Raw genomic sequence first — 20,286 nt, 5'->3', positions numbered from 1 at the left:
GATGAGCAGGATCCAGAACCAGGCAAGAGCAAAAGCCCAAAGAGGGAACTGAGCTTGGCAGGCCGAGCCGTGGGAAGAAGGCTGGAGATGAGGTCAGAGAGCGGGGCGGGGCCAAGCCTGGCAACTGTCAGGATCCTTGTCATCATCACCGGCCCCACCCGGGTCTCAGTTTTGTGGTTTCTCTCTTCGGAGACGGGGCATCCGCATGGACACGACGTCAGGCTCCCAACTCGCTGAGCCACAGCGGAAACTCCTTTAAGTGAAATTTTTTGAACGAGTGATAAATGAAGGTTACTGTCTCTATTAAGGTCTTGCTGCCCTGGCTGCGAATCCTTGCCTCCCTCCTTTCTCGGCCTCCCCTTGCCTTAGCCATTCCTTCTTTCAGGAATCAGCCTCCCACTGGCGAGCTTGTGGGGGGACAGGGCTGCAGGCACCCACTCTCTCTGCAGAGTGGGAGGAACCATGTATTCCTGTCTTCCCAGAAACCAGCCCCCCCCCTCCACACACACACACACACACACACACACACACACACACACGTATATAAATATAGAGAGACAGAAAGAGAGGATGAGAAATATATTTGGAATCACTGGTTATCAGGAAGATGAAACTTTGAACCTAATGAGTTAACACTTCTAACCTACCAAATTGGCAAAACCCAATAATGATTTTATATATATATGACACATATGTTTAATTTCTAGTATTTTTTTTTTTGGCTGTGCCCATGGCATGTGGAAATTCCCAAGCTAGGGATCAAAGCTGCACCATGGCAGTGACCCAAGCTGCTGCAGTGACAATGCAGGGTCCTTACTCTGCTGAGCCACAAGAGAACTCTTCACTTTGTATATTGGTTATATATATTTTCTTCTTCTTCCTTTTTTTTAATGGCTGTACCTGTGGCATATGGAAGTTCCCAGGCTAGGGGTCGAATTGGAGCTGTAGCCACCAGCCTACACCACAGCCACAGCAACGCCAGATCCAAGCCGAGGCTTCGACCTATATTACAGCTCATGGCAATGCAGGATCCCCGACCCACTGAGCAAGGCCAGGGATGGAACCCGCATCCTCATGGATACTAGTCGGAGTCATTCCGCTTCACCACATCGGGAACTCTCTAAGATGTATTTTGAAATACAGAAATTTTTATGTCAGCAAATATAAAAAAAATCAGTTTTGTTTTTTTTACATTTTTGCATTTTGGATTTTGCTTAAGATTTTCCCTTCCAAAAGGTTAGTTATGAACAATTTTCCAATTTTTAAAAATGCTTAGGTCTATTAGTCCTAAGCATTTTTAGGAATTCATTTTTATTTTATTTTTTAAATGGCCACGCCTATAGCACATGGAAGTTCTGGGACCAGGGGCTGAATCAGAGCCACAGCTGAGACTGGCCAGGGATCGAATGTGGGCCTCTGTAGCGACCTGAGCGGCTGCAGTTGGATTCTTACCCCACTGTGCCACAGCGGAAACACCCATCAGGGCTATTTTTATGGCAGCTCCCCTTGTGGCTCAGTGGGTTAGGACTTGATGTTCTCACCCTGAGGATGCGGGCTTGATCCCTGGACTCGTTCGGTAGGTTAAGGGTCTGGCATTGCCTCGTAGTGCAGTGTAGGTTGCAGATGCATCTTGGACCCGGTTTTGCCATGGCTGTGGTGCAGGCCTCAGCTGCGGCTCCAATTCGACCCCTAGCCTGGGAACTTCCATATGCTGTAGGTGTGGCCATAACAAGAAAAAAAAAAAAAAAAGACTTTATTTTTATGTAAGGCACGGCAGCAGCTCTTTGTAAAATGCTCTTTCTGTTGGAATGTTCTAAAACTCCCTCCCCCCTCCCCCCAGCCTTCCAGTCCCCTTTATCTGGAGGTTCTGTAGGCTCTACCCACAGGGTCTGTGCCCCTCCTCCCCCTCCATGCTCCTTCTCCCCTGTGCTGTTTCTCAGTTACCAGGGTACCATCCACCCAGCACCCAGGCCAGAAGGCGGACCTGAGACGCTCCTCCTCCCCCAGTCCCCACAGACCATCGTCAGGACTCTTTCTCCTAAGGATCTTTGGCTCTATTAGCTGGATTGTTCCTTACAAGTCTGGGCTTTTTCTAAAGCATTTGCCAATTTCGCAACCAGGGTGCTTGGAAAACACAAGCATACAAAACTGAAACCCTGGTTGTGTCACTTTTCTGCTTCAGTGCCTTCTGTGTCTTGCAGCCTTTAGGATAAGGTTCTAACCTCTTCACCTGGCTTATGAGGCCTTGAGTCCACCTCATCCAGCCTCACTAAATTTATGTGCCCTCAGTTTAGAGGCCACTTTTTTTTTTTGTCTTTTCTAGGGCCGCTCCCGTCGAATATGGAGGTTCCCAGGCTAGGGGTCTAACCGGAGCTGTAGCCACTGGCCTATGCCAGAGCCACAGCAATGCAGGGTCCGAGCTGCGTCTGCAACCTACACCAAAGCTCAGGGCAACGCAGGATCCTTAACCCACTGAGCAAGGCCAGGGATCGAACCCAAAACCTCATGGTTCCTAGTCAGATTCGTTAACCACTGAGCCACAGCGGGAACTCCCTAGAGGCCACTTCCTGAAAGCCCCCCAACCCCTCTGGCTGTGTTAAGAGCCCCTCTGGGTACTACGGCCCCTGCACCTCCTTGCATCACAGCGCTTAGTTCTCAGAATAAGCGCTGAGAACTTCCTGAGGACAAGAATCAAAACTGCATCTGGGAGTTCCCTGGTGGCTCGGCAGGTTAAGGATCCAGTGTTGTCACTGCTGTGGCACAGGTTTGATCCCTGGCCCAGGAACTTCCATAAGCCTTGGGAGTAGCTAAAACCAAAATAACTCCCCCACACCGCCCTCAAAAAACCCCCAAACAACAACAAAAACCTCTGCCTCCCCTGTCCCGCTGTGTCCTCAGCACCTGGCACCACAGCACAGAGCAGATGACCCATAAACATTCCTTGCTCGCAGGCAGGAGGAATGAAACAAAGAATGAAGTTAGGATTTTTGGTAGAAGGGCGACACAGACCAGACAGGCGGTTGGTATGGGTCCATGGTTTCGTAAAGGATCCATGCAGGATTCGGAGGCCAGAGAGGGTGTGTCACCCCCTGGGTCCCAGCGGCAGGGCACCGCTGCTCACCTTTGCTCGGTTCGCTCGGTTCGCAGGGCAGACGGCACTGAACATCGCCATCGAGCGGCGGCAGGGAGACATCACCGCCCTGCTCATCCACGCCGGCGCCGACGTCAACGCCCACGCCAAGGGGGTCTTCTTCAACCCCAAGTACCAGCACGAAGGCTTCTACTTCGGTGGGTGCTGCCTCCACCCAGGGTGGGGGTTGGGGTCCGGGCGCGGGGAGGAGGGCGGGGCGGGGCTTGTGCCCTGCGGGGCGCGGACAGGCAGGGAGCTGGAGACCCTACTGCCAGTCTCTGCCGGCTCTGTTGTGTCCGAGGCCCTGGAGGACAGAACCAGGGCCAGGGTCAGGGGGGCGGTAGGGGCAGATCCATTCTGAACAGGGTAGCCAGGCGGGACCAGAGAGGAAGGGGCCAGGGACGGCGGTGAGGTCGGGGGGATGGAGGAGCCTGCATTCCGGGAGTGTCATCTTGGGGTCTTAGAGGGCCCATAGGCACCACCTGAGCAGCCCTCAGAGATCTGGGAGGGGAGAGCAAGGAGAGAAACCTATTTTAAACCCTAGTTTACCCCGGAGGAGACAGGTTCTGAGACAGGGAGTGACCTGCCTCAGTGTAGTTAAGGAGCTGACTTGGGCATCCTGGCAGCCAGCTGTGGCTTCTGTCCTGTGTCCAGTGCCTCTCAGGATGCAAAAGGATGAAAATTGCTTGACGCATTACAGAGTCTAAAAGCAAATGAGTTAGGCTGTCCCTGATGAAAAAAAAATTTTTTTTTTTTTAAATGTGCAACTTAGAAAGAGTGGATGTACAGTTTTCTGTTCCGCAAATGCATGCCGCCCTATAACCAGCGCTGTGATCAGGACAGGGGACAAACAGCTCCCTGACATCAAAAACTTTCCTGGTTCAACTTCGCTGTCATCTCCTTCTAGCCCAGGCCCTGACGGATGGCTGAGGACCTATTTTCTGCTCTGTGTGGCTTTCCTGTTTTTTTTTGTTTTCTTAGGGCCCCACGTGCAGCATATGGAAGTTTCCAGGCTAGGGGTTTAATCAGAGCTGCAGCTGCAGGCCTATGCCACAGCCACAGCCACGCCAGATCTGACCCACATCTGTGACCTCTGCCACCACTGTGGCAACGCTGGATCCTTAACCCCCTGAGTGAGGTCAGGGATCCAACCCTCATCCTTGTGAATACCAGATGGGGTTCTTAACCTGCTGAGCTGCCCAGGGAACTCCCTGTGTGGCTTTTTAATCAGCATGACTAGATGGGTCTGGGTGGCCTTGAGGATGGGGTCTTGTTTAGTCCATTGCCTGGCATCAGATCCTTATCACATGGGATGAAGAGAGGGCACAGGAGGGAGACTGAGGGGGAAGCAGCAGAAGACCTGATGTCGTCTTGGTTCTGTCCCCACTTTGCTGTGTGGCTACGTCTGAATCACCTGCCATCTCTTTTTCTCAGCAAACATTTATCTGTACACCAGGCATGGTTCTAGGTTTTTTTTTTTTTTTTTTAATTGCCACCACCTATGGCATATGGCCGTTCCCTGGCTATGGGCAAAGGCCCTGAGGTAGGAAAATGCCCGTGGGGGTAGGAGGAAAAGGGAAAAGGCCCTTGTGGCTGGAGGGGAGCCCGTGAGGAGGAGAGGAGGCAATGATGTCGGAAGACGTAGGGCCTTGTGGGCTGTCCTTGGAATGTGAGCTTTTATTCTGGGTGAGGTGGGCCTTCCTTGTCAACAGGACCCATCTGGCTGCTGCGCTGAGGATAGGGTTGGAGGGCCAGGGTGGCAGCAGGGAGACCAGCCAGGACATCCTTGCCACGATCTGGCTTCAGTCTCCCACCCCCTGCTGAGGTGGTCAGGGAGAAGCCCCAGTGCTAGGACGTGGGGGTCCCTGCTCTGGTCCATGGGAGACCCGAGCCCTTGCGTTCCCCTTCCCAAGGCGAGACGCCCCTGGCCCTGGCCGCCTGCACCAACCAGCCTGAGATTGTGCAGCTGCTGATGGAGCACGAGCAGACGGACATCACCTCGCAGGACTCCCGGGGCAACAACATCCTGCACGCGCTGGTGACCGTGGCCGAGGACTTCAAGACGCAGAACGACTTCGTCAAACGCATGTACGACATGATCCTGCTAAGAAGCGGCACCTGGGGGCTCGAGACCACGCGCAACAAGGACGGCCTCACGCCCCTGCAGCTGGCCGCCAAGATGGGCAAGGCCGAGGTGGGCCAGGCTTTGGGGGCAGGGAGGGAGGGTGAGAGGCAGGCTCCCCTGGGGGCCCTTCTGGGTGGCCAACCGCACAGAGCCACGCACAGGCCGGACTTCAGGCCCTAACGTGGCTTCTTATCTCCTGTGCCGGAACCCCCTCCCCTGGGCCAGCGGAGGGGAGCCTTAAGGCTGCGGTGACAGATGGTTGGTGGCTGAGGATCCGTGCATGGATGGCAAAGCGCCTGAACTGAGGCTGAACGTCTAACCCTCAGGACTTGCTGCCTCTTAGGAGGACAGGGGTCCCAGGATGTCTGCTCTGGATCCAGAGCCCATGGGCTGCTGCTCCCTGATGTTGGAGAGACCCCAGCCTGTCTATCAGGTTGAAACATTGAGCCAAGTCCCCCGTAGAGTGTGTGGCTGTTTGTGGTCCTTTGTGATGTGGCCAAGGAACTCAAGTTAACAAGGGAGCCTCGGTGGAAACTGTGGAAACTCGGCCGGGATGGGCTCACATCTCTGTAAAAGGAGCTGGAGCCATGGCTTGGTTCAAATTCAAGGTCAGGCCTCAGGTGGGGGGTCAGAGTCATGGCAAAGCTGCTCCTCAGCCTCCAGGCCTCCAGCCCTGGGAGGGGACCGTAGCTCCGGGGAGGCTGCAGGAGGGCGCTGGGTGGGTGGGGAGCCGTTGAGCAATCCCAGTCATGCCAGCCTCAGGACCACTGGAGGAGGAGGCGGTGCCCCGAGGGCCTTGGTTCCTGTCCCAGTGCTCAGGGCTGGGGCCCACAAGGGACCTTTTCATTCTCCCGTGGGAGAAGGAGGACACGGAGAACAGCTTTGACAGAGGAGGAATTGTGTGCCTGCCTCACCCATCTCCTGCCCACCCCAAGGACACAGCTTCCTGGGGGCTTTGAGGAAAGGCAGACTGTGGTTGCAAGTGGAGCTTTCTCTAAGGATGGCTGTGGCATGTGCTGTGTCTGGGGAGATGGCTTCCTGCATGGAGCATGGCCCCTGGTTCCCTAGAGGAGAATGTGCCTCCCCCCATACCTGCCACCCCTGGCCAGTGTCGGGGAGGCACCTGCACCCTTCCTGGCCCCTTCTTTCCTCCGTTCAGTCTTCTTTGGAAACCTTTCTGGATGCTGCCCAAGGTGGCCACTGTGCTGGGAGTGGAGTGACACATGCTTGTGACACAGACCCTGTCCTGAGGCTCTTCTAGGCTGGGGCCCAGGAAGGGGAGCCGTGCCCTGTCTCTAGGAGCTCCCTGCCTGTGCTGTCGAGACAAGGCTCCCGTGCAAGGAAACTCCAGTGGAAGATGGAAGCTCCAGTGTCAGTGCTCTGACACTGTTCTCCCCAACAGGACCCTCTTCCTGGACCTTGGGTTGGCGCCCCAGGAAGCTCTGCCCCCATCTTGTGGTCACCCGGGGCTCAGCTTTGGGGAAGTGGTGAATTCTCCATCCTGCTTGCACTTTGGAACTGCCCGGGGGAAACTTTACAAGATACCAATGCCTGGGTGCCACCCCCAGAGATTTGGATTGAATTAGTCGATGGTGTAAGATTTTCAAACGTTCCCTAATGACCTTGACATGCAGCAGAGAGCAAGGCTCACCGACCTGTTAGAGAGTGGGCCCCATGGGCCTCCCTGAAAAGGTTGGTGTCTTGCATCACCCCTTCTGGCCATGAGCAGTGAACCTCCACTGGCAGGGTCTGGATGGAGGGGAGCATGGGGAAGCTGGAAAAACATCTAGCTTCTTTTCAAGTCCAGGCCAAACAGAGATTATTTCTCCAAATTGTCAGTGCCTGCATTCTTCCCTGAACAGACTCCCCAGCTGGTGCAAGGATTCGCCAGCTGACTGTGCAGCTCTCTGGCGTGTGCCGAGGGCCTTCAAGCCTCTTGTCTCTGGTATTCACAAGCCCCAGTGTGGCAGGCAAGTCAGCACAGATAAAGCTGGGCCCAGCGGTCATGGGGACAGGCACTCAGACTGGACTCCATCCATCCCAGTGGGAGCCCCTTCCGGGGACCTGTCTGCCTTGGGCGGGCCCAGCCGCGTTGGCCCTAAGCCCCGTCGAGTGGTTGATGGTTGTTCGTCTTCCTGTCTCCAGATCCTCAAGTACATCCTCAGTCGTGAGATCAAGGACAAGCGGCTCCGGAGCCTGTCCAGGAAGTTCACCGACTGGGCGTACGGGCCCGTGTCCTCCTCGCTCTACGACCTCACCAACGTGGACACCACGACGGAAAACTCGGTGCTGGAAATCATTGTCTATAACACCAACATCGACGTGCGTCTGCCGGGTGGGCCGGGGAAGGTCGGGGGTGGCAGGCTGGGCCTCAGACCAGGGGCTCAGGAGGGCCTGGGAAGACCCCGTGCTACTAGCTGGACGTGTCTTCAGCCCTCATTCCTTTGCCTCAGTGGGGAGGGCATGGGAGCCAGAGCTGGGGCCACCTGATCTCAGCAGCCATTGTGGTGGGAATCTCCTGGCCCCAGAATCCTGGGGGGGGGGCCATGGGGGGAGGGTGTTGGTCTCCATCTTGTTTCTCCCCGACTCCTCCTATTGGTTCTAGATGGTTGGGCTGAGAATCCCCTCTTCCCCAAACCTGAACCCAAACGAGGGTCAGGGAAGAGTGCACAGCAGGAGCAATCAGGGAGGGCTTTCTGGAGGAGGCAAGGAGGGGAGATCCGGGAAGCTGAGGAAGAGAGGGGATCCGCAGTGGGAGGTTTGTGGCTCTTGGTGGAAAGTGAGACAACAAGCTGGATCTTCATGCTTCACATTTTACCAAGACTCGTGCTTCCTAGAGCCTGCCTTGCCCGGGGTCTCCCTTGACCCTCACAGGAGCCTGGCTGGAATGGCAGGGATTGAGATCAGCTTTATAGATGCGGAGACCAAAGCCCAGAGAGGGTCAGGGGTTTTCCTAGGGTCACAGAGTGAACAGGGGCTCAGGAGGGACTAGAACCCTGGTTGTGGCCCTGGCCCCTCTTCCAGCCTTCGCTCCCCCCTGGGCATCAGATCCCTGCTCCTGTGGCATTCGGCTGCTGTCTGGGTGCAGTGGAATCGAGCCTCAGGAGCTGGAAGTGACCCTCCCAACATTTCTGGCCAAACCAGTTCATTGGCCCCTTCCGCCAGGGGCAGTGCTGACTCAGCTCCCTTTGAAAGGAGGGCCCCCCCCCCTTTTTTTTTGGCTTTTTGCCTTTTCTAGGGCTGCTCTCATGGCATATGGAGATTCCCAGGCTAGGGGTCGAATCAGAGCTGTAGCCACCAGCGGCCTACGCCAGAGCCACAGCAACGCGGGATCTGAGCCACGTCTGCGACCTACACCAAAGCTCACGGCAATGCTGGATCCTTAACCCACTGAGCAAGGCCAGGGATCGAACCTGCAACCTCCTGGTTCCTAGTCAGATTCGTTAACCACTGCGCCATGATGGCAACTCCCAAGAGCCCTTTGAAAATGGTCGCTCCCTCCCTTTCATCTCCGTGGTGACTGGTGCTGTTGTACCCCCAGAACCGGCATGAAATGCTGACCCTGGAGCCCCTGCACACGCTGCTGCATATGAAGTGGAAGAAGTTTGCCAAGTACATGTTCTTCCTGTCCTTCTGCTTCTATTTCTTCTACAACATCACCCTGACCCTCGTCTCTTACTACCGGCCCCGGGAGGTAGAGGTACATGGGCCCCTTGAGGTGGGGGGCAGGGTGGTCATAGCTGCAGGAGCTTGGAGCCCCCCCTCCCCCGCCATGTACTGATGGGGATACAGAGGCCCAGAGAGGCCAGGAGATTTGCATGGGGTCCCTCGATTGTCATGCTTCACGATGGCTTGGACCCTGAATGGTTGCATCTCCAGGGCTTGGTTGAGCTGAGCTCCAGGTGCTCAGCCCCCGGCTGACCCCTGCTGGGGGAGGGAGGCAGGATCAGGGGCCCCCGGCCCTGCCCAGGCTCCCTGTCTCCATCTGGAGCTGACTGGGTGTTTTTGCCATGAGGGCCACAGGACGTGGGAGGCGGGGAGGTCCCTTGGAGAAGCATTCCCCCCACTCTGGCTTCGGTTCCCATTCATGATCCAAGGCACAGAGTCTCAGCTTTAGAAGTTCCTGCTGTGGTTCAGTGGGTTAAGAACCTGACTTAGTGTCCGTGAGGATGCGTGGCCTTGCTCAGTGTGTTAAGGATCCTGCGTTGCTGCAAGCTGCGCCGTGGCTGTGGCTGTGACTGTGGCCAGCAGCTGCAGCTCTGCTTCAACCCTTAGCCTGGGAACTTCCATAAGCCACAGGCGTGACCCTAAAAAGAAAAAAAAAAAAAAAAAAAAAAGAGAATCTCAGCTTTAACTGTATTGTGGGGCTCTGAGTGTCTGGAGTTGACAGATGACATGAAGTGTGAGGAGTGGTTAGCACAGGTTGAATCATGGTTTTTGCTGTAGAATTCTGGGTTCCCACTGTGGGAGGGGAAGGCAGGGGCTGGGGGCTGCCATTCCTTCTCTGATTCTATATGGAGGTCAGGCTTTGTGCCGGCCTCTGGCCCAGCTCGAGGGGTCAGTGTGTGTACATACATTGTTCCCCCCCAAGAGCTGGTGAGACCCCTGCTTCCTCCCTCCTCACCCCCCCCAGCCATTCCTCTCCCTTCCTCCTCAGGCCCTGCCGCACCCCTTGGCCCTCACGCACAAAATGGGGTGGCTGCAGCTTCTAGGACGGATGTTTGTGCTCATCTGGGCCATGTGTATTTCTGTGAAAGAGGTGAGTGTGTCACCAAGCCCCCCCAGATGGGGCCTGAGGGACAGGTGTGCTGACAGCAAGCTCTGCTACTGCCGCGGGGGGACCTCTCGGGAGACACATGCTTTCTAACCTTTAGATTTACATTTAGTTACAAAATGGAAATAAGTAAATAAGCAGGCTTATCCTACCTACTTCATCCCTCCATCCCTCCACCCGTTTGTCCCTCTATCTGCTTTTTATCTCTCTTCCCAGCCCCTCAGTGACCCGTCTTCCCCTCCCCTCCATCCACCCATCCAATCACCTGCCCTCTCTCATCAGCCTGGCTGCTCATTCATCCATTCAAACACCCTCACATCCTTACCCGCAGTCCTTCTGTCCTTTATCCACCCATCTTTCCATCTGTTTGTCAATCAGTTGATCCATTCACCCATCCAACCAATGAATCGACAAGTGTATTCTGAATGCCTTCTATATGTGGGGTCCTGGGGAGGGTGATTGGGTTGAGGGGGTTTGCCCTCTTTGAGCTCATAGTCTGGTAGGGGATTTCAGATGGATACAAACATCTAGACATGAAGATATACTGTGAAAAGGGCCTGATGTTGGGCTCAGATCTGAGAAGGGAGATGACGGGGGCAGCAGGGAAGGCTTGAAGGCAGAGAGATGGCACTTACTCTGGTAGGGCAGGGTTGGCATGAGGTTGGACTGGGGAGAAGGTATTATAGGATAGGTGTGGGGAACAGCATGAACAAAGGCTCAGAGGCTGGAGAGCAAGACCATATTTGGGTGCTGGCAGGTAGTCGTATGATTGTGCTGCTTTGCAGGTTCTGGGGTGAGGATGAAGTGAGGTTAAAAGATGTAAGAAGATTAGGGGGAGCATTGACTCTGATCCTGGGGTTGCCTCTGTCCCCCAGGCACAAGTCCCCTTCCAGGTCCCTCACCTGGGTTCTGGCTGAACCCTCACACACTCCCTACTCCCTGAGTCGCAGTTCTAGAGAAACGCCTCCACCCCCAGAGCCTCCAGTGAGGGGCATGAAGAGGGGGCAGCTTTTCTTTCCTTTCTGGCCTCAGGGCATCGCGATCTTCCTGCTGAGACCTTCAGATCTGCAGTCCATCCTCTCTGATGCCTGGTTTCACTTTGTCTTGTAAGTAGGTCTGTCCCCTTGGTCACCACCTCCCAGGTAGGGCTAAAGTCCTATCTGATGGCTGCTGTGTCCCTCTGCAATGGCCATCCTACTGTGTCGCCCTGTCCCAATCATTCTGCCAAGTCACATTGCCAGGATCTCCTTTCTCCCTTCTGCTAAGACAGGCACATAGATGCCCATGGAGAGGACCAGAAAATGCCAGGTGAGTGCCCACCATCTGGTTGCAGGGACTGACTCTGTCCTGCAGGTGGCACGGAGAAGGTGTGGAGAGGCTTAGCTGTCCTGTTTAGTTTTTTATGAAGGGACGGTCCCAGCCAGTTCCTCCCAGCTGCTGTCTTGACTGTGGCAGATCAGGGCTGGAAGGTACTTGAGAAAACACTGATTCTCATCTGTAAGCATGAAAACGGAGACTCAGAACAAGGAAGTGAGTCACACAGTCACGGGGAGCTTGGGTCATGTCAAAGCCAGCCCTGTTCCCCCGTCATCTGCACCCCAGGCCGGTGCTGGATAAACTACCTTAGGCCCCAGCCGGAAAGCCAAGGTCAGCAGCTTCTCTGAATGAGGTCATGTGCAGCTGATGTCAGAGGATTACGTGACTCCTGTCTCTAAAGAAAAGGAGGCCATGTGAATGGAACACAATCTGTGACTGGGATGAATCATATTGGTCTCCGTGGCTCTGTAGACCCCATCAAAATCCCTCTTATGCGCATTTGGGAGGCTGGGTCTGTAGGAACTTGAATTTTGGCCTAATATTTCCTACTACCTATTAATGTGTGTTTTGTTAAGTATGTACCTGCCTTCTAGCAGCACAAACCAAGTTCTCCATCCCTGTGGGCAGGTGAGGGGCCCAGAAAGAGCAGTGAATGGACAGGCCAGGTGCAGCACTGCTCCTGATGCAAGTCACGTGTGAGCCTGTCACCTTTGAGAAAGTCTGATGATTCCAGAGAAAAATCCGTTTGTATAGCCACTGGCTTTGGTACAGACAACAGGCACCGATGCCTTGTCCTGCTCCCCTGCTTTTTACTTGTTTTGTTAGTATAGAGGAAAATATAAACATGCTTCCTCATTTCAGTCCCAAATGCACCGATCACCCCAACATTTGCTTTTGACTGCACAAGACAATCAGGGTTGCCTGTGTCCTCACTTTTTTTTTTTTTTGTCTTTTCCAGGGCTGTACCCATGGCATATGGAAGTTCCCAGGCTAGGGGTGTAATCAGAGCTGTAGCCGCCGGCCTATACCAGAGCCACAGCAATGTGGGATCTGAGCCACATCTGCGACCTACACCACAGCTCATGGCAACGCCGGATCCTTAACCCACTGAGCGAGGCCGGGGATCGAACCCGCAACCTCATGGTTCCTAGTCAGATTCGTTAACCACTGCGCCATGAGAGAAACTCCTGTGTCCTAACTTTAACTAGTTAGATATTTTATGATTGCAGAGACTGCCTGATGTCATAAGCAAGAGTTTCTATCTGGATGTCTGCCTAACTGATGGTGTTACATACTGTTTAGGAGTAGATTTTGATTGTGTATGTTTGGTATAAATTAAACTGCCCTTTAAAATTTTAAACTGTAGTATAATACACATAATAGAGAAGTCAAACCGTCTTAACCATTTTTTCTGTACATTTCAGTATTGTTTTCTTTCTTTCTTTTCTTTTTAGGGCCTCATCTGTGGCATATGGAAGTTCCCAGGCAAGGCATTGAATTGGAGCTGCAACTGCTGGCTATGCCACAGCCACAGCAATGTCAACGCCAAGCTGCATCTGTGACCTATGCCATGGCTTGCGGCAATGCTGGATCCTTAACCGACTGAGCGAGTTCAGGGATTGAACCTGCATCTTCATGGATACTGGTCAGATTCTTAACCTCCTGAGCCACAAGGGAACTCCAATTCGGTACTGTGAAGTACATTGATGTAGTTGTGCAGCCAGTCTCCTTTTAGCATGTCGATTGTACAGCATATATTGTAATTTTTAAAAAAAAGATTTAAAAAAGTAGGTTATGGGAGACTTTTGTTGTGATTGGCTTTTGCATATAAGACATTGTCGGCGTTGGTCATTTTGGTTAAAACTGCAGTCCTTCACTGCACCCTTCAGTCTACCCCAGTCGGTGACATTCAGAAGTCACGTGGGTGATTTAAAGAACATACAGCTTCCTGGGAGGCACTCTGGGCCTTCTGAACCAGCATCTTTGGCCCCAGGGATCTGTGTCTTTAAAAAGTCCTTGTCAACTTCAGTCCGCCTACCGCTGGCCCCGACTGGCATCTGGCAGTGCAGTCGGCAAGGCTGGATTTTAGATGTGGTCAAGCAGATCTGGGGCTGGTCTGCTTCACGCTTAAGGGATGTTGGGGGATTTGGTTCTCTCTGCCCTGATGCTGAGGAGAAGGAAGTAAGGCCCTTGTCTCCTGTGTCTCCTGAACAGTTTTGTCCAAGCTGTGCTTGTGATACTGTCTGTCTTCTTGTACTTGTTTGCCTACAAAGAGTACCTCGCCTGCCTCGTGCTGGCTATGGCCCTGGGCTGGGCGAACATGCTCTACTACACGCGGGGGTTCCAGTCCATGGGCATGTACAGCGTCATGATCCAGAAGGTGCGTCGGGGCTGCTGAACATCAGAGGTGGGCGGGGAGGACCCTCAGATGGGGAGGAAATGAGGCTTGCCCAAGGGACAGGCCACGGCCCTTTCTCCCAAATGCCATGATCTCCCTAGGCCTTTGGTCAGGCTCTCTGGGTTGGGGGGATACGTATATATGTATATATATATATGCACACAGATACGTTTTTAGATATGCTTACCATATAAAAATGTTATATAACTTACCATGCAAGTTACAAATAATAATAAAATATGCAATGCTTTTTGCTGTGACTTCCACATGGCTGGTTGAGTCTTACAGAATAATTTTGGGTGAACTCTCATCTCTGTGGCCAACCCATGGTTGCAATTGACAAGTGAGGTTTCTGCCAACATAAATGTTGCTTGATGCTTTCCTTGGCTTTAAGGAGTGAGATGAAAGGAAAACAGTGAAGACTTATGTTGGAACTGCCTTTGTTGTCAGTGATGTTGAGCAACGTTTGCTGACCTGGATAAGAGGTTTCAAATACTAGAAAAAATATTTCGTTAATGTTTTCATGCTCTTCACAATGGAACAGCTAAAGATAAGACATGAAATTGAATCTGCCTTGACATTTTTATCCATCACGGTCCTAAGTCTAGCTCTAGACAGTCAGCAATCTCTGATTTGCAGCACTTAACCAATTTCCATGGTGTAAATATTCACACCATGATTTCCAGCTCCCAGCCTGACATCCCTGAATACCGAATTGGGAAGGGGTGCACATTCACACATTATTATTGCTTTTTCTACTGCATGGCTATGATAGTTATAAATAAACTTAAAAGTCTAGATAATTGTAAAATGTAGCCAAGTCATTAGGAAGTGGCGAGTTTTGAATATTTATTCTCTTTGTTTCTAGTGTCACTTATTTAATGATAAGTTTACATAATGTAATTCTTAGTCATGGCTGTGTTTGACAACCAGCTCAGAAAATTCATGAGTGTGACAATCAGCTCTTGTGAGCTGGTACCAGCTGGCTCCAGCACACCACAGCCCCCCAGGAAGTGTGAGGATTCCAGATGTAAGATTCTCTAGGAAGGGTGCTAGTGTACAGCCTGCATCAGCAGGGACAGAGACAGACTGTGTTCTAGGACGGAGGAGGGCGGGGAGCAGGAACAGAAGACAAGTCTTTCCTGGGGAGGTGGGCCCAGGACTGAGCCGTGGAGGGAGCAACAGGAGGATCGGGCCTGGGGCACGGGAGAGTGGCCCCAGTGAGGACCTGGTCAGGGTGTGAACCTGGAAGAGGGTGGGAAGCGGTCAGATCAGTGTCCAGTGAAAATGTGCTCAAACCTGACCCTCGAATCGTGTTTCTTTCTTTGTAGGTCATTTTGCATGATGTTCTGAAATTCCTGTTTGTATATATCGTGTTCTTGCTTGGATTTGGAGTAGGTAATGGGCTTACAAATGATACTAACCTTATACCGACGTCAAAAAGCACACAGGAGCCTCGGCAGCAATTCTGTCGGCCACCAGGGAACACATACTGTGCTTAGCGTTTCCCAACCATCATCTTTTTACTTCTCTTAACATCTTGACCCAGAGGGAATCATCATCATCCCTGATCATAAGGGAACCGAGGCTTAGAGACTCCACGATTTGAACTGGTCCCTTTTATCCATCCACGCCGTGTGCTATGCCTCCCACCTTTACATCCATCATCTTATGTGGCCCTCACAGCCTTGGATAGGTTTGACAGGTGTTTTCAGCCCCATTTTACAGATGGGGAAGCTAAAGTTGGCAGAAGTTTGATTGATAAAGTAATGTGGCAAGGTAGTCTCCAGGGGTCCTTGACGTCAGGGTACTGTCACAGTTTGCTGCAGATCTATCTGTTAGGAGCTTCTGGTCTGCTGGCTACCAGGGATGGAGAACCCCTCTTAAAAACCTCCTCATTTACAACAGAGGGAATGGCACAACCTGATTTTATTTCTAACCTCTGCCTGAAGAGATATGTTTTTGTTTTCCCATGCCAGTTTTTTTTTTTTCCCCTAGTCATCATTGGCATTTGAAGTCAGGCAGCTGTTCCCATCTGTCTGGTACCTCTTCTGGGTCACAGTTTGCTGATTTATTTGCTCCTTCACTAACTTGTTTATTCATCCATCCATTTGCTCATTATTTTGATCACTCATTCATCTGTCCCTTGAGCCGTGAGCTGTAGTGCACTGGAAAGAAGAGAAGAAAGAGCCCCAGACCTTGACCAGAGATCTTGCCACAGAGCCTCAGGAAGAGACTCAGGACTTCCCTGTCTCAGGGGAGACAACTACAGGAAGCTGGGCGTTCAAAACTTGGTTGGGGAGCCAGGGATACACATAGATTATACTTTGCAATTCTGCAAGCCCAGGAGTGATCAAGGGCTGATCAAGGGGCAGAGAAGGGAGAGAAGAGTTGGGGCTTTGCTAGGCAGGAAGGGCTTTCTGCAGGAGGTCAACGCAGACACCAGCCTGATGAGGCTTCTGGAGGATCTGAGTGAGATGGAATTGAAATGGCTAGAGAGGAGGCAGCAGGCCGGCAGTATGTGTGTGGGGGGCATGTGTGTACGTGCAAGTATGCATGAGCTTGTCAGATAATTAACCAGAGAGCCTGCAGAGAACACTGTGTTATGTCCTCCCAGCCCTGGCCTCTCTGATCGAGAAGTGTTCTAAGGACAATAAGGACTGTACCTCCTACGGCAGCTTCAGTGACGCGGTGCTGGAACTCTTCAAGCTCACCATAGGCCTGGGTGACCTAAACATCCAGCAGAACTCCAAGTACCCCATTCTCTTCCTGTTCCTGCTCATCACCTACGTCATCCTCACCTTCGTCCTTCTCCTCAACATGCTCATTGCCCTAATGGGAGAGACCGTGGAGGACGTCTCCAAGGAGAGTGAGCGCATCTGGCGCCTCCAGGTGAGCTTGGCAGAAACCCCTCCGCCGGGGCCTTCCCAGGGGCTCGGTGGTGCAGCACATGGCACCAGTGGCTCTGGGTTGGGGCCTGGGAATCTGTGTGAGCTCTCTGTGGTTGGCCAGGTTTGAGGAAGCTGGGTTCCAGGAACAAAGGGTCTAGGGAGTGTGCTTGACAATAACATGCATGAGAAGAACCCAGGCTCATGGGTGCCTTCTGCTCAGAGTCAGTGGTGTGATATGCGGATGCTGAAGTGTGACCTCGGGTTGTATTAAGAGGAGCATAGAGTATGAAGCAGTGGAGGTGACAGCTCTGCTCTTCTTCACTACTCCTCACATGCTGTGGGCCTTGTACACGGAGGACATCAACCCACAGGATAGTCCAAAGGTAGTGACCAGATTTGGGAGAGAACTGGCAATCATGCCTCACAAGAAATGGTGTTGGAACTGGATTGAAGAAGGTGGGAGTTCCTTCAGATATCTGCAGAGCGACTTCCTTCTGTGGCCTCAGAAGGCAGGCAGGATGACTATGGGGCAAAGATGCAGCAAAGCTTTGATGTGATACAAGGAAGTTCCTAATTATTAGGGCCCTCTCAGTTGCATTGTTGATAATATTCAGGAAAAACTGGAAAAATTATTCCCAGGAAAATTGCATAAGGGATGCCAAGCCTGAGACTGGGATAGGACTGCACGCTGTCTGAATCTCCCTCCCCCTCCTGGGATCCAGGGTCCTAATATTTTCAGTTAGAAAGCTCCTGGACTTCCAGAAACATTTATTTTTAATGTGATTTTTTTTTTTTTTGGTCTTTTTAGGGCTGTACCCATGGCACATGGAGGTTCCCAGGCTAGGGGTTGAATTGGAGCTGTAGCTGCCAGCCTACACCACAGCCACAGCAACACAGGATCCAAGCCATGTCTGCAACTTTTACTACAACTCACAGCAATGCCAGATCCTTAACCCACTGAGCGAGGCCAGGGATTCAACCTGCGTCCTTGTGGATACTAGTTAGATTTGTTTCTGCTGAGCCACGACAGGAACTCCTAATGTGATTTTTAAAACAATTTGAACACCTTTCCCAAACTTACTGGGTTTTCATTTTTGAAAGCTGGATCTATGCGTTAAGCATTCCGTGTGGGTGGAGTGGGCTGTTTGGTGGTGTGTGTGTGCACGGATGTGGGTGCATCCACACTCACGTGGAGCTATGCTCCTGGGCTGACGACTCAGCGATGCACTCAGGCTTGTTTATGTCCCCAGAGAGCCAGGACGATCTTGGAGTTTGAGAAAATGTTACCAGAATGGCTGAGGAGCAGGTTCCGGATGGGAGAGCTGTGCAAAGTGGCCGAGGAAGATTTCCGACTGTGTTTGCGGTAACGAAGGGTGAAGGGCCCTTTGGTGGTGCTCTTTGGGTGGGCGAAGAGAGATGAGTTGGTGAATGGTAGCAAAACGGTGCTGCCATTTACTTGCCAGACCAGGACCATGGTCTGCTCTGCCTCCTCGGAAGATGGAATTTGCTTTTTCGGGGTCTTTGGCCCTGGGACAGGCTTCCGGAGCCTCAGAAAGGAGCAGGGAGAGATTCTGCCCTTTTGAAGCTGTCTCCATGGCCGCTTTCTGCCCAGTGCCTGGCTTAGAAGAGATTCGCCAGCCTGGCCCTGTTTGTCCTTGTGTCTACCCTGCGTGGGTTCATGTGACATGGGACCAGAGGCACATTTTGTCACGAGCAAATGGAAAGCGAGACAGCTGCTTTCGACAGATGTCAAGTTTCTTGGTTTTTGAAAAGTACCTGCATGTGCCCTGACCGTCTTTTTTGATGGGTCCACCTTTTCCTGCCCTCTGTCTGACTGCCTGACCCTGCAGCCCACCTTGGAGGATAATTACACCTTAACTTATTTCTCTGAATGAAACTCCCACCCCCCATCATTTTGACTATGATTGTTACCCTAACAAATATCTTTAATTTCAACACCTTCACTCTGGAGATGGTCTCTGAATGTGAACTTCAGCAAATCATGGTCTCCAGTTACAATCCAACACCTGAAAGCAGCTCTCTCAGGCTGTTTCAGGCTATTGTTTCTGTCTGCAGATGCCGCCCATGGCCTTTTTATCCATTTCTTATGCTGGCTGGGCTAGACGTAGGGTGGACTGCTACACACACATGGGCTGGTCTGGTAGCCAAAGCACAGTGGGAACAGCCATGAAATGTTTTCACGTATTCTTAAGGACAGGAAAGACATTGCTGGCATATGACATAGGTTGGGAGAAGATTCTGAGGTTAACATGAGATAAACCAATACAAGGGTGGCTGAATAAGGTAAAGGACTAAGCGGGGACACTGAAGAAATGGAAAGAGATGGGTTACACTGTTCACCCTTTGGGGGTCTGAACCCTACTAGCCATCTTCCTTTCGTGCAGCCTCAGCTGGAACTGAACTTGGACAAATTTAATCCTCAGGCCCTCACATCTCAGCCCAGGCCTCCTCTTCTCCCTCCTGCCTTCCCTCCCTCCCTCCCTCCCTCCCCTGGGACTGCCTCTCCTGAGTTGGGCACAGCCACCGCTGGCTAGAGATGCCCCTTTATACCTCTCTGATCTTCTGGGTCCCACACCCCGGGAGGAGGCTGATCCTGGAGGCCTAGGAAAATGGGGACTCAGGCAGGTGTCAAACCCTAACACTGGTGTGACCAAGAGGAGCAGGAGTACTCCTGATCCTTGGAACAGACCGAAGGGGAGCTGTGGAGGACACCCCAAACACTGTGCTCTTTGTTTGCATTTAATGAGGTGTAGTTGGTAAGTAGTGAGAATGATTCTCACCCTCACAGGATCAACGAGGTGAAGTGGACTGAATGGAAAACGCACGTCTCCTTCCTCAACGAAGATCCGGGGCCCGGGAGACGGACAGGTACCGATGCTGTTGGGAAGCGTGATGCCCACTCCTGTCTGGCCACGTGACCTCGGGCAAACCAAGTCTGAGGGCCCTGATTTGCCCCCAAATGCGAGAATGGAATCAATCCCTTCCAGCACTATCATTTTATAACTTGAGTTGGAACAACTTCTCAATAGCAGGTGGTGGCTGGAGACCTGGAGGCACATCTTGCAGAGTGCTATATTTGTAAAATAGTATTTTGTTTTGTTTTAAGCAGATTTCAACAAAATCCAGGATTCCTCCAGGAGCAACAGCAAAACCACCCTCAATGCATTTGATGAAATGGAAGAATTTCCAGAAACTTCCGTGTAGAAGCAGGACCTGGAGCTGTGGGCGCATGGGCCATCCGAGGTTGCAGGCTGGGTCCTGGACTTGGTGCAGAGGGCTTCACAGAGTGATGGAGCCTGGCTGCCCCCGCAGAGATGAGGAAAGCACCCTCATGCCTAGTCGGTGGTCGAGTGGAGGGGCAGGTGTCAGTCTCTCTGAGTGGGGAACACCTTGGGTTTTGTTATTCGGCCAAGAGTTTGTATAAACCCACAGCCAGCAGTCCTGAGCCTGGGGGGTTCCAGGAGTCCCTGAATCCTGAGTGAAGTTCCTATGTTCACCAACTGCAGGTCCACGTGGCTAGGAGAGAGAGTGGCAGGGCAGGGGCCTGAGGAGCCCAGGGAGGAGGGAGGGGGGGGGGTCTTTCTTTTGCCAACATCTTGACAGCCCCCAGCCTCAGCCCACACATTCTAC

The 20,286-nt window shown here is 52.5% G+C and overlaps 1 protein-coding gene across 1 annotated transcript in view; it reads left to right on the top strand.

Moving 5' to 3' along the window:
• The window catches only part of TRPV3 (transient receptor potential cation channel subfamily V member 3), a 32,076-nt gene extending 12,075 nt beyond the window's left edge, over positions 1 to 20,001 (top strand). Inside the window, exons 7-18 of the mRNA XM_047758600.1 lie at positions 3,148 to 3,288; positions 5,044 to 5,324; positions 7,401 to 7,577; positions 8,797 to 8,955; positions 9,913 to 10,014; positions 11,062 to 11,135; positions 13,561 to 13,726; positions 15,076 to 15,142; positions 16,362 to 16,636; positions 17,886 to 17,998; positions 19,445 to 19,524; positions 19,766 to 20,001. Of these exons, the coding sequence (XP_047614556.1) occupies positions 3,148 to 3,288; positions 5,044 to 5,324; positions 7,401 to 7,577; positions 8,797 to 8,955; positions 9,913 to 10,014; positions 11,062 to 11,135; positions 13,561 to 13,726; positions 15,076 to 15,142; positions 16,362 to 16,636; positions 17,886 to 17,998; positions 19,445 to 19,524; positions 19,766 to 19,860 (1,730 nt within the window). The 3' untranslated portion in view covers positions 19,861 to 20,001. The remainder of the gene's footprint in view (positions 1 to 3,147; positions 3,289 to 5,043; positions 5,325 to 7,400; positions 7,578 to 8,796; positions 8,956 to 9,912; positions 10,015 to 11,061; positions 11,136 to 13,560; positions 13,727 to 15,075; positions 15,143 to 16,361; positions 16,637 to 17,885; positions 17,999 to 19,444; positions 19,525 to 19,765) is intronic.
• Positions 20,002 to 20,286: the final 285 nt, after the last annotated feature.

This window comes from Phacochoerus africanus, chromosome 14 (assembly GCF_016906955.1).
Source record: "Phacochoerus africanus isolate WHEZ1 chromosome 14, ROS_Pafr_v1, whole genome shotgun sequence".
Classification (NCBI taxonomy): Eukaryota; Metazoa; Chordata; class Mammalia; order Artiodactyla; family Suidae; genus Phacochoerus; species Phacochoerus africanus.
Note: the sequence above shows the minus strand (reverse complement) of the source record. Positions and strands in the feature narration are given on the sequence as shown.